Source organism: Populus nigra, chromosome 7, assembly GCF_951802175.1.
Source record: "Populus nigra chromosome 7, ddPopNigr1.1, whole genome shotgun sequence".
In the NCBI taxonomy this organism is placed as follows: domain Eukaryota; kingdom Viridiplantae; phylum Streptophyta; class Magnoliopsida; order Malpighiales; family Salicaceae; genus Populus; species Populus nigra.
This window is the reverse complement of record NC_084858.1, coordinates 18,135,526-18,150,035: the sequence shown is the minus strand read 5'-3', so window position 1 is coordinate 18,150,035 and position 14,510 is coordinate 18,135,526. Positions and strand designations below refer to the sequence as shown.

Here is a 14,510-nt window from a genome sequence, read left to right as displayed (position 1 = left end):
AAGAAGAAGAATCGCCGCCATTCCACCACCACCAGCACCTCCAACAGCAGCAACACAACCGTCAAGTCCGCCCTTCTCCACCTTCATTTTCAAAGAAGAGACCCAATTTGAACAGAGGGGAAGAGGGAATGAAACGAAGAAGGAAAAACACAGAGAAGCAAAGGAGAGAAAAAAAAGGACCGCCACCTAGAACCACCGCCACTCCTCTTCGCCCATCGTCAACAACAGCACTGCCACCACCAAGTCAACCTCTCTCTTCTCCCCCCTCCTTCTTTATCTTCAATTAGGGGCGCCCTCCACTGTTTTGCAAGTGAACAGTGGGGAGTGAATTAATTCACTCCCCACTATTCACATTGCATGTGAACAGTAGAGAACTTCTCCACTGTTTATTGAGTCGGACAACACCGGCCCAGACCAAAATGGTTGGCCGAGTCAGTCCCAGTCCAAAAATAAAAAACAAAAAAAAAAGAATATTTCCGTGCCGTAGCAAATCGGGAATTAAAATACTAGGTTTTCTCTGAAATGTTGAAAAAATATTATTATATAGAAAAAAATATTTTTGTTTTCATGCATACGACCAAGTCTCTCAATGATATAAAATAATTAAATCGTATTTTCTTAGAACAAAAAATTTCAAAATATTTGTTAGCATGCATTTTTACTTTAATAACCAGTTTACTAAAACCACGAGAACTAGGCCAGTATTTCAAAAAATACCCAAAAAATATTTTGTTTTCTTTTAGTATCTAGAATTATGAATTTATACGTAAAATGTATTCTTGATATTTAAGGGTGGTTCTTTTATATATAGACATTAGAACGATCAGGATTCATCTGATAAGATAAAGATCTCTTTACCGGGAAAGACTTTTCTTTAACTTTGGAAAGACCAACAATTAGAATACATAACAATACCTTAGCTTTTATAAGGCAATCGAACAATGCAGCTTACCTTAGGTAAGACGTATTTGAGGTGCTAATACCTTCCATTTACACAACTAGTCCCCGTGCCTAATCTCTAAGACCAGTTAGGGTTTCTAGTAACCAAAATACTAGGTGGCGGCTCCCATTCGTGCTTTCCACGGATAAAAGACAAGAATTTGTTATCTGCTCCATTTTCCCGATTACCTGGATAAATACCCAAACCAACAAAGTAGACGATCATCATGACGCCGCACACGTGCGACAAGTATCAACGAAAAATTCTACATTAGGTAATCATGGATTTAACTAATATTTAAACCCAACATCTCATAGAATTCCTAGCATAATAATAATTATATTAAATATTTAACATATATGTTATCATCCCAAAACCTCACAAAATATGCAACATCAATTATGTTCTTATAAGATACAAAACACAAGGGCTCCATAATCTACTAATGTCGACGAAGCTGCAAACAGGATCTTAATATCGGTAACTAACAAACTTTCAATACCTTGAGCATATCAACTAACACAGCCAACCAAGTTTCAAGTCTGTAATAACTCGAATGTTAGCTCTAGAGAAGAGAAGATTTTTTAACTGATGTTGTTACAGGCTAGCAAAGCAACGGATATCAGAGACCTTCTCAAATGGATTATGTTCATGATGAGATTACAGCTAGTTTAATGGAACAATGAAAATAGGATCTTAATATCGCACTGTTGTGTTAATGACGTATTAATAATCCCATGCATAATAATGTCATTTTATTATTAACAATATTTTCAACAACAGTTTTAACCAAACACCTTTTAATTATTTTTTATTTAATAATAATTTCAACCGTATTTTTAACAAAATACGTATTTGAACACAACCAACAATAATTAAAAGTGATTTTCTTAAACCTATTTTTTTCAAATCATAATCGTAAAAGCTACCGCATTGAGAAACACACACAAGTGTGTTTACAAACTTTCCAAACCTTAACTATAATCACGTAGTATATATTTTTGACTATTTAGTTTAATATTAATCACACAACCCTTAACGTTTACTCATGCAGTTGGATAAGAAGCATCCATGGCAACGCCACATAGGCCTTCGCTTGAACCGATGCCTCTTCGCATCTTCATATACCCACTGTCACCCCAACTGGTTCCCCACGAATTCTTTACCAACCAATAATCAGTCCCATCACTGTCAGTACCATATCCAATTGCAGTAACCGCGTGGTTTAGGTCTGTCCCACAATCCCCTTCGAAGACACCACTTTTATAAAACCGGAAATCGTTCCCACCACCGTCAACAGCGACAGATACTGGCTGTTTGGCCACAGCCTGCAGGAGAGCGTTTTCATTATTCTTTGGCACGTCTTCATACCCAGTTATTTGTGCTTCAGTAGATGCTGCCTCCTCGCTATTGCAAGTGCCATCTACTCCTTGGTAGGGGTAATTATCTTCACTTGTTAGCCCTCCGTTTCGTATAATATATCGGAAAGCAGTGTCCATGACACCACCTTGACAGCTGTTATTTCCAGCAGTACAGTCCACAAGCTGTTGCTCTGATAATGATATTAAGTTACCTGTCTGAAGCTTTATAATTCCTTCTATTGCTGCCACTGTGGAAAATGCCCAGCAACACCCTACCATTCAACATAATTATAAATCAACGAGCAGAATCATCGAAGCAGGGATCAGAACTGATGTGTGAAACTTCCCGTATTTACTTATGGCAATTAAAGAATACTAGGAGTAATTATATATCCCCACTTTATATACAAACAAGTTTATGAAGGTCGTTATTTGTGAATTATATCAAATCGGACTCTAGTTTTTCTCAGGTCTTAATAACTTAAAAGGAATATTTTTGACCATAATTATATCAAATTACAAATTTTGGAAGAAAATACAAGAATTAATATTTTGACCATAATTATTTTGTGACGAAATGAATATACTCAATTTTGTGAGGACAAAGGGAGTAACATGGGATTTGTCACTCAAGTAGCTTTTAATTTTTTTTATTGTTCAATCAAAAGATTCTGTAAAAAATCCATCAATTTAATTAACGTACATAAGAACTTTAAGTTTGGAATTTTTTATTAGTTTAAATTCTTACAAAATATTTTTTAGTTTAGGTGCACAACCAGAATATTTGGGGTACCAAAATGAAAAACAAATAAACCTCAAGGACTCTCGAGAAAAAGCAAAAAGCAAAAAACAAAATTGATATACCCAAAAGGCAACATTCCGTTTATTATGATAAATTATTAAGTATACTTACCACAAGTGCCTTGGTCTTTAACTGGGGTGACTGCACCATCATTTCTCCAATCCATTGAAGTTGGTATGTCACTTAGATTTTCATATCTAAATGATGAAGACATCAATTTGGATGATTGTCTCTTGTACCCATGATACATGGCACGAAATTCTTCATTGGTCAAGTCTGCGAATTTGTTCACACCAAGCTTGTATCCGCGGTCAGAACCGTTGTTAAATGCTTCTATCCGTTCAACATTTTCCTTAAAAATCAAGTATCGTTTCTCCTTCTCTTTCATGTCTCCATAGACACGTCCATGTTGAGCCATCCATTCTTCGTGCCTCTTCAACATATATTCCTGCTCATCAAGAGGACGACAAGCTATTTTTGTTGCCCATGCAGCTAAAATAAGGAGAAATGGCAGAAAAATACGAGTAGTGCATTTTTTTGCGGCCATGGTACGTATAAGAGTATATGCGTCTACAGCCTTGTAAGTGAGTGTTTTTTTATTTGCACAACAAATTCAAAACAGCGCAATGGGGTTTTATAGACCCAGTTTTGTAACCAGCTTCTTTCTATGTGAAGACGTTTGGGGCTTAGAAGACGTTTGGAGCTTTGAAGTCAAATTTGGAGTTATTTTTGGAGAAACATGTGAGCCAATTAGTTGATTGGTAATGTGGGAAAGGTATCTTTAGTGTAGCATCAAGATTCGGAGTTCAAACTTCCAAGATCTCAATATTTTTCTTAATAGAAAAATATTAAATTGAAAATACCTAAACCAAACCAAATGGCATTTTTTAAAATAAAAAAAAAAACCAAATTTATTTTTGTTGGCTTACTTTTTTTTTCTTTATACTTCTTTTGGATTTTTTTTTAATTCTTTACACTTGAAATATTTATCACTCTAAACTTAGTTTATTTATGCCAATTTTTTTTGTTCTTTTCTTAATTTTTTTATAAAAAAACATGGCAAAAAAACTTGCATACACTACCAGAAATTCGACTAAAACCAACAGAATTACCGACGGAATTTTTTTTGTCGGTAATTTGTGGTGATATTTACTGACGGATGTTAATCCCTTGGTAATTCTATGTCATCAGTATATAACAACTGAATTACAGATGAAATATATAGAATTTTGAATAAAAAAAAGCAGTTCGATGACGTGGAAGTTTTGCGGACAATTTTACCGACGATCTCCGTATAGTGATATGACCCGTTCACCGTCAGAATCACCGATGGAATCATCGACGAAAATATTTCGTCAGTGATTCCATTGGTAAAAGTTAATGTATCACCACCCTCCCCTCCCCTATTTCTCCTTTTTCTGCCCCCACAATTGCATCTAAACAAACTGCCCCACCCCGCAACTGCAAGCAACCACCGCCCCTAAAATATCCCCCTATTCTCAACACAAGTCATCCTTCTTTAATTTTTGTAGTCACAGCATCCGTGTTCTTATTTATTGTTGATTTTATTATTTTTTGTTAGTAAATCTATCTTTTTTAATTTTAACATTAAAATGTCAATTTTATTATTTTTTAATGTTTTTTTATATGTATTTTTTTAGTGTATGTACATGTTTTATTGTTATTTCTCAAACAAACTTGTAGTATGAATGCATAATTTTGAACTTGTTATAGTTTGTTTTAGATTTTATAAAATTGTATTTGTTTGTAAATTGTTGAGACTTATGTTGAATTACCCAATTAGTTGTGTTGTGATGAAATAAATAATAGTTTGCTCAATAGGTCTATTTTAATTTTTATCAATGATATTGCGGAGTTGTAATTTTCGTAAATTTATGTGTATAAATTTGTATGGACGTTGATAATTGATAATGAATATTTAAGAGAAATTTAAATTAGTTTGTAAATCGAAATGAACTAATTGAGTTGAAATTGAGAGTAAAACCTTGCTCATGTCGAGTATGAATATCTTGATGTGTTATTATTGTGAAATTTATAACTATTGTTCTTGAAATTTTCTATAGTGTTAGATAAAAAGGATGGGTGCTCTAACTTTCATACATGTTAAGACAAATTATATATATAATTCAAAATCTAAATGTATGAAATTTGATTCTTTTAGCTTTTATTTAGTATTAATTTTTTTGTGGGATGATCATGATGTAAAATATAATGAGGGTTGAAGGAATAAGTGGGGTCAATTCTTGGTTGAAATGATGTGAAATAAGGTGTAGGACAACTAGACCATGTTTGTGATAATAACTTGTAATATGGAAGGAGAAGTCAATAACTTGGCATGTCTATATATAAAGGAAACTTTGCTAAAATTTCAATAAAATTGTTAATAAATAAAAAAGCATGACTACATGTATATAAAAGTTTTTTAAAAAATTAGCTATAATAAAGGCTTATATATATTCGATGCTAAGGTGTAAAATTGTTGTAAAATTTCATGTTTCAACATCCTATTGTTGTAAAATAAGTTGATTTTATTTTAACTAGATTTGGTTTTTAAAAAAAGCAATGATATTGAATAGACCAAAAAAAAAGTAATTGTGATAATCTAGCAACAAAAAAAACTATATTTCAAAAGGAAAAAAACAATGTAGTTCAATTCCCAACCAATTAAATACATAAGGACGAAAAACTAGTTATATAAAAAAAAACAATGTCAATGAGCATTAACTTTCCAAACCCGCAACTCAAGTTATTAGAAACTAGACCATGTTTGTGATAATAACTTGTAATATGGAAGGAGTAGTGAATAACTTGGTACGTCTACATATAAAGGAAACTTCGCTAAAATTTCAGTAAAATTTTTAATAAATAAATAAGCATGACCACATATACAAGTAAGTGTCAAAAACATTAGCCATAATAAAAGTTCATATTCAATGATAATGTGTAAAATTGTTGTAAAATTTCATGTTTTAACATCCTATGTTTGATGAGGGTGTTACATAAATGACATGATTATAATTTTTTTCTCAATTTTTTTTACTGCAGTGATATCAAATTTGTAGTTTTTATTTCTTTTAGAAAATAAAAATTGCTTAGATTTTTTTCCCCTTTTTCTACGCTTTGCTTTTTACCACTATTATTTTCTTTTATTTTCATTCTTTTATAATTTTTTATTTTAGTTTTTCCTTTTTTTCCTTTACATTTCTTTTGAAACAAAATTATTATTTATTCTTTATACATGAAATATTTATCACTTTATACTTAACCTATTTATATTATTCTTTTTGTTCTTAGTGTTGCCTTCACAATTTCACGCAAGGCCATCTGTTTCTGTCAAATAATCAAGCCAGGCATCTTTACATTACGCCCACCAACATAAATTCTATGTGGAAGGCAGATCTTAGTATGCAAATGCAAAATCAAGCATCAAACTTGCATAATCACCGGCTTGTGTGGACAAGGAACAAATGAATCGAGATTTAGATGAGATCTAATTTTTTTTATAAAAAAAAGTACTAGAAGAGAGCAAATCACGGCAACCAAGGAAGGGTCCTAGGGGTCCAACCACAGGAGTCAAGAAGTTCAGTGGAAATTTGGGGCTTAGATTTTGATAAGAGAGACAGACCAACACCTCCCATGGGTTAGAACTTCCATCATCTTCTTCTTTTTGCCAGTGTACATGTGATCCACGATCGAACCAACCCGCACCACACAGCATGCAGGGCCATTTATTCTTGTATAAGAAAATGATATTCAGGCGGTACAAGCTTGTTTAAAAACAAAATTTGCAATCCGGTTATAGACTGAACTGAGTCAAATAAGTAGATTAAAAAAAAAACAGTGATATTGGATAGACCAAAAAAGAAGTAATTGTGATAATTTGGCAAAAAAAAAATTTTTTCAAAAGGAAAAAAACAATGTTCCTCAATTCCCAAACCAATTAAATCTAAATGGACGAAACCGGATTTCGAAGGACAGGACTAAAAAAATATTTAATTTTCTTTTAAAAAAATGGCTTTATAAAAAAGATTGACTCAACTCAAGTTAACATGCTAAACCCACAGCTCAAGATCATGAAATAATGATAACTCAAAAAAAAAAAAGAAACAATGTCTAATGATAGTATCAAAAAAGGAAAATTTATAAGAAAGAATGTCAACGCGCATTAATTTTCCAAACCTGTGACTAGACCGAAACCACTCCACCTGGAAAAAACATGAGATCCAGCGCCTATCCAATCAAATATTGAGGGATGAAATTAAAAATTAAAAATTAATTATACAAAAGGATCTAAAATAAAAAATTACAATTAAAAAAACAAGGATCAACAATGAAATCAAAAAAAAAAAAGGAAACTAGTTTTTATTTTTATTGAAGAGTAAAATTGAAAAGAAAAAATAATTTAACATAAGGACAAAATCAAATCAAAAGAATAAAGACTAAATTGAAAAAAAATATATATATCATAAATTTAGATTGAAGGGTAAAATTGAAACAAATTAAAATTTTATCAAAGGATCAAATTTAAAATTTTAATAAATAAAAGGGCCGCTCTAAAATTTGGTGTGGCTAGCAAGAATTTTGAGGGGAGGAGATAAGAGAAAATAGGGGAAAAGAAAGAATGTGTCGCCAACGAAAAACCACCCCACCAATGACTACGAGCATTGCCCAAACATGAAGCCAAAGCTATGCAGATTTTAATGACATGACGGAAGAGCATTTTTTTTTTTTGCCTCCAAGAGCTGCTACACATGCCTCCTATGTGCTGGTGAGTGTCTTGCATGCGCCGGTTATATTTTGTTTTCTAATTATATTTCATATTTATTAAAATATCAAAATACCTTTTATCCAACATATCTATCACAAAAAAAACCTAATGTAAAACGAAAAAAAAGGCATTAGATGCCGACTCCAAAAGTTTTGCTTCCTTGAAATAACTTTTAAAGTGGAACCCAAAAAAAAAAAAAAGAAGTGAAAGACGCAAGAAACTGGCCATTTGGTTTAATTACAAAATCAAGCATCAAACATGCATAATCACCGGCTTGTGTGGACAAGGAACAAATGCATCAAGATTTAGATGAGATCTAAATTAAAAAAAGTACTAGAAGAGAGCAAATCACGGCAACCAAGGAAGGGTCCTAGGGGTCCAACCACAGGAGTCAAGAAGCTCAGTGGAAATTTGGGGCTTAGATTTCGATAAGAGGGACAGACCAACACCTCCCATGGGTTAGAACTTCCATCATCTTCTTCTTTTTGCCAGTGTACATGTGATCCACGATCGAACCATCACTGTCAATTAATGGAATGGGGGACGATTCCATCTCCTTAATTTATTTATTTATTTTTAATTAAAACCGAGACGAACCAAACGATACGTGGGATGATTTTTTTAACGACCAATGCCGAAGACAGCACTGGTAGAGTTTTCGTTTAGATGTTGACAATTGGAAGGCTTTTGATTCCTTTATTTTCAAAGGCTTTTGATTTCGTTTATTTATTTTCAAAGGCTTTTGATTTCGTTTCAAGCAGTAGCACTGTACTAACCAAGTTAACCTTCATTAATTGAGTATTCAATATGCATTAACTTTTTAAATTTACGACTCAGGTTGTTAGACTAGAAACACTTCACTAGAAAAAACCATGAGTTCCAACGCCCAATCAATTAAATTTAAAGAATAAAATTAAAAAAAAAATTAATTATATAAAAAAATCTAAAACAAATAATTACAATTAAAAAAAATAAAGATCAACATTGAGGAGAGAAGATAAGAGGAAAAAGGAAAAAAAAATGTTGAGAATGAAAAATCACCGCCCCAACTACTACCGGCACTGCACTAATAAGAAGAGGAAGCTGCGAGGATTTTAGCAACATGATAAAAGAGCACTTTTTTGCCTCCAGGAGGCACTACACGCGTCTCCCATGTGCTGATGAGTGCCTTGCATGCATCTATTATTTTTTTTAATTATATTTTATATTTATTAAAATACCAAAATACCCCTTACCCAACATAACCATCACCAAAAAACTAGTGTGAAAAGATGAAAATGCCCTTAGACGCCAACTCCAAAAGTTTTGCTTCTTTGATATTTTAGTTGTTTCACTATACTTTTAAAATGGAAAGAGATCTACTTGCGTCCCGAAAAATTTAATAATAACGAATGAACCTTGTGCAAAGACCTCACAACTGCTAATAGCTATATCAATTATTTTTTATAGGAAGAGCACAATTGTTATTAAATTGTTCCAATAAACATGGCTATTGAGTCCGGTTGAACAATTGTTATTACATCTTTGAAATAATTTTTTATTTAAAAACAATATCAAATATTTTTTTTCTTTCAAAAGAAGAGCACTAATTTAAATTTCAACAAAACAAAATAACTTTCTAGTATAATTCCTCCTTTTCTTATCATCATTTTTTTAATATAGCATTTTGAGATATGGAGGAAATTAATGACTTAAATTATTTTTTTAAGGAATGAAATAAGGATAAAAAAACATCTCTTTAATTAACACCCCTTATATCTTATTAATGCAAACCTTTTTTTGCCACATTTGTTTTCTGAGAATAATTATTTTTTAAACGATAACTTATCATAACGTTAAAACCAAGTGTTGATAAAACAATAAAGTTTTGATATTTTTTATGCAAATATAAAAGAATAACATACTTTTCATGTGTTGGCACAAAAAAAAATACTTTTTGAAATCTATTTTTTAACAAATCAAATGAATATAAAAAATGCACTAGCACGCATCACAACGAATAAAATTTTGGAACTAAATTGTATATATATATATATATATATATATATATATATATATATATATATATATATATAGTTTTGTTGAAACCTACCTTTGTGATTCATGTAATTCTTTGTACTAAATCTTTTTCTATAACAAGCGTAGCTCATTGAATAAAAAGAAATAGAATTTTGAAAAACAATATTTTTTATCATAATAATTGATTTTGATTAAACTTTAAGAAAAAGAAGTTAAAAAAATAATTAATAAGGGATGTACAAAAACAATGCTTGCTAGTATAATAAAAGATATTATAATATTATTTTTTTTAAAATGAATGGTATTTAATGGAATGATATCCTAAAAGTAACTTATTTATTTTATTTAACCAATTATAATTAAAAAAACAACAACAACAATAAAGGGCTCAAAAAATATCCCAACAACCTTGGTCTCCCAGACCAATTTTTAAAAAAAGAAAAAAGAAAAACAAAAGCAGGTCAAGTGCAAGGAGAGCTTGCAAGGGTAGGTCTGTGCACAGGACTTATTTGTGTTTTTTTAGTTAGATTAAACCAATGACTCGTCGTCTCCCCAACCTTTTTAAAAAAACAAATCAAACAACACTTCATCTGTGGTGATAGATGATGCATCTTTTAATGTCAAACTTTGGTCATCTATAGTGGCTAAAAAGTTATGTTTCTAACTTCTAAATCTAAAAACAATCTATTTTAATATTTTTTTTGCATTGAAAACACTTAGAAAACATTTTCTGGTAAGATAAAGACCAAAAAAATACCTCAATGAAACTCTTTTTGTTAAATGAAACATGTTGACACTAAAATTAGCTTTTATGATTGGAATGTGATAAACTAAAAATTTTATCTCTAGTTTATGTTTTTTTGATGATTTTCTCTATTCTCTTTCCAATTGAAAGACTGAAATATAAATAAAATTAACTTTTGGACCAAAATGTTAAACTATCAAAACAAAGGGATGAAAAATAAATTTGCTCAATATATTTAGGCATAAATTTTTCAAAAGGCATGGTTTTGAAAAGTAGACAAAAAAGCTCTGTATTTTTTCATGTTTGTTAAATTTGATCCTCTAAAATTGTTTTTTTTTTCGTAAGCAACAAAACTGAGTTTTTTATATATATATAAAATCAAGCATCAATATAATGTTCAGATATTTCTTTGACATTTAAATAACCTCATTGAAAATAAATCAAAATAAATTATAAAATTTAATTCAAAACCAATATAATATAGAATGATAAAATTAAAAAAAAATTAATAATTAAATTACAAAATAATTGAAAAACACTATACAAATTCACAATATTTCTTCTCACGAGTTAAAGTAAAACCTAGAGGAGATTTAGGTTCTTTTTAACTAGGGTTGGCTAGCATACTTTTTACACACTAGATATTAATATGGATTGTGGAGATATTTGAAATTATAGCTTGCTCCAATATAGAAATTTCTATATGATTTGGAGTCCCCAGCCCAGGAACAGCATTCCACTAGCTAGCTAGTCCATGCATGAACAATCTATTTTTAATTAAATCTAAGAGATGAATTTAATTTCTGAAAATACTATCCAACCATTACCTAAAGAAAAACATAACTATTTGTACTTATGTTTTTTCAATCAAATATATTTTTATTTTTGTTATCTTTATTCCTTCTATCCCGGAATAATAATCAATGGCTATTATCATGTTCATCAAATTTTTTGTGTTGCTTCTAGGTTCTGCTTTTCTAATTTTGTTATTCTCTCGTGGCTTTTAAAATATCTTGATCTTGCTCATTTAGTTTGTAAAAAAAAAAAATGATATGGTTTTTAGATTCTTTGAACTTTGTTCGAAATTAGCCCACCAATATAAGCCCATTTCATTTGTTGTAGGAATCTTCACCACTTTTTTCTCCACACAATTGGTGATGTCAATAGAATGCACAAATTGGCTCTATTATATTAATATCCTACTCATTATTTAATAGATAAAATTTTTAAATTTTTATACTTTATTTATTAGAATTCATATATCAACATAAATATTATCATTATCTAATTACTATTCGACATGTCATTTTGTTTTTAAAGAAACCGATGTCAATATCTTGCAAAAAGATAAGTCTCTTTTTGAAGGGACAACCATTTTTTTTGTTTTTTTTTTTGTAAATTACTAAAATGACAAGTTTTCTTTTAAAAAGAACCAATATCAAGATTCAATTTTTTTTCATGAATAGCTAAATCAATGAGTATTTTATTTTTAAGGATTGAAGTCAAATTTTTTTCAAAAAAAAATATAAATTAAATTTCAGATAAACTAAAAATATTAAGTAATTATAGCAATAAAAAAGATAAATTTCTATATATATAAAAACACGTAGTAAAATTAACTTTTCATAAGAAAGGCTGCTTTAAGAGATATGTTGTTTTTTCTTTAAGTATAAATAACACATTCCCTAAATCTCTGAAACTTGTGTAAATTCTAGGATTTTTAATTTTTTTTAATTATTAGATAGCAACTAACAATTCTTCATGATATATATAATATATATTTTTTCCCCTCGATCTCAAGGAAATTTTACCTGCGATGTCCACTGAAATATGAAGTACGACACACTTTATTCGTTATTTATTAAAAAATATAATTATATCAATTTCGGTCGGTTTGGATCAATATCCATCAAGTTCAGATACAATTATCACCCCTGTACACAATTCATAAAAGCACCACCTCCGTTGAAAAATATAAAAACAATAAAAATATTAATTTGAAAAAAAATCATGAAAGGGTGAAGTTCCCCTCTAAATTTTTGAACTAACAAGAAAGGTCCCTAAATAAAATATTTTCTCCCCCTTAATAAATGTCATATGACCCTTCTAGCTGTCCTCTTTCTCTATTTTCTAAAATTTAAAGACAATTAATTTTAATATAAATTATTTATAGAACGTAGAAATGCCCCCCTTAAATAAAATTTCAATTCCAAAGCAACACAAAGTAGACCAAAAATAGAAATGCTCCTAGATCATTTCTAGTTCTTTAAGGAAAAAATTAGTTTTCAAAGAATCAGTTATTTATGCAATTTAAAATTATTATATTAATTCTAGGAGTAATTTACTAAGGGTAATTAATTTTCTAACTTATATATTTAAAATTGCATTTTTATTTTTATAATAAGTATTTAGTGTTCAAATTTAGATATAACTAAATAAGTTTTTTTTATAAAGAAATATGAAGAGAACTAAATATATGTATTTTTATAACTAATAAATAATATGGTTTAAAAAATAAAATTTGTAATTCAAAAGAGAGTTACGGATTTGATATATAAACAGTTCTCATAATCCAACCGTAGCCAACTTGTTATTAAATATCAATTTAAAATAAAAGATTATAGATACAAAATATATTTTTAAAATTATCATCGTCAAACTAGTGCACTTAATTTGAATTAACTGTAGGGAGAAAATAGCTTTCTTACAAGTTTTACTTAATTTTATGAATCTTCTCGGTTTAAACATAATAATCGAAGACAATTAGTATATTTCTTTCATTCATAAAATATTTTTAATCTTTTTCCCTCCTTCTCAAGTAATTCTAGCTTCATCATTGCTTCACATTGTTAATTTTGGATTTAGCTTCATCTTTTTTAATTGGGTTTTTTCTAGTTGTTTTTCATATTTTAGAGTATTTTTGACTTAATAGAACTACAGACTTTTACGATTTTAGTTGTATTTTATATGGTTTTAGAGTTTGAACACGAGATGTTGGGAAAGATCTTTTAAAATAACTTTTTTATTTGTATCAATTCATCAAATTGTAAAGGTTGTTTTAGTGTTGCTTAATTTGTGATATCTTGTAGTAGTGTTTGACACAACGGTTGGAAAGTGTTTTTAAAAAATAAAAAAAAATTATTATTTTTTTATACTAATATATTTTTTATGTTTTCAGATTACTTTGATGTGTTATTGATGTTAAAAATAATTTTTTAAAAAAAACATTATTTTAATGTTTTGAAAAAAAAAACACTTTAAAAAACAACTGCTACCACATTTCCAAACATCCATATTATAAATGGTTCATAATATTTGCATCATCGTTTACTCTTGATGCTTCGATGTCAATAGTTTAATCTTGGTTTTAAGAGTCGTCAATTTTTAACACATTTTTTCTTTAACACATTTTTTCTATAAATTATGAATATCTTCTTCTTAAAAAAAACAAAAATAAGAACTAATATATCCAGATATTCAACCTTAAGAGAAAAGGCTCAAGTTTTATTGAAAGAGTGCCTATTAAATGCCCATTTTTCAAATAAGAAACATTCAAACCCGTAGCATGAATTATAAATCATGTTCACATCACATTAATCTTGGATTTTTCAGTTTGAAACCATAAAAAGGCTGTGATTTTAATGAGATTTTACGTGTTTTAATAACTAATTAGGTTTAGATGAAGTTAAAATTAGTAATATGAAGTTTTTTGATGATTTAGTTATGGAATTTGATTAGGGTATTGTTTTTAATATGAAATTATTAGTTATCCGACACAATAACGAGACTCTTGCCTTCCTAAATATCGTCAACCTAACTCCTCTAGTCCTAATTGGCTGATGCCATTTCTATAC

The 14,510-nt window shown here is 29.5% G+C and overlaps 1 protein-coding gene across 1 annotated transcript; it reads right to left on the bottom strand.

The window, feature by feature from the left end:
* Positions 1 to 1,723: 1,723 nt before the first annotated feature.
* Positions 1,724 to 3,722, bottom strand: LOC133700037 (senescence-specific cysteine protease SAG12-like). The gene is made up of 2 exons (XM_062123602.1): positions 3,215 to 3,722; positions 1,724 to 2,573 (listed from the first exon to the last, which is right to left on the bottom strand). Exons 1-2 carry the CDS (start codon positions 3,648 to 3,650, stop codon positions 1,987 to 1,989), a joined length of 1,023 nt encoding a protein of 340 aa, XP_061979586.1. The 5' UTR covers positions 3,651 to 3,722; the 3' UTR covers positions 1,724 to 1,986.
* Positions 3,723 to 14,510: the final 10,788 nt, after the last annotated feature.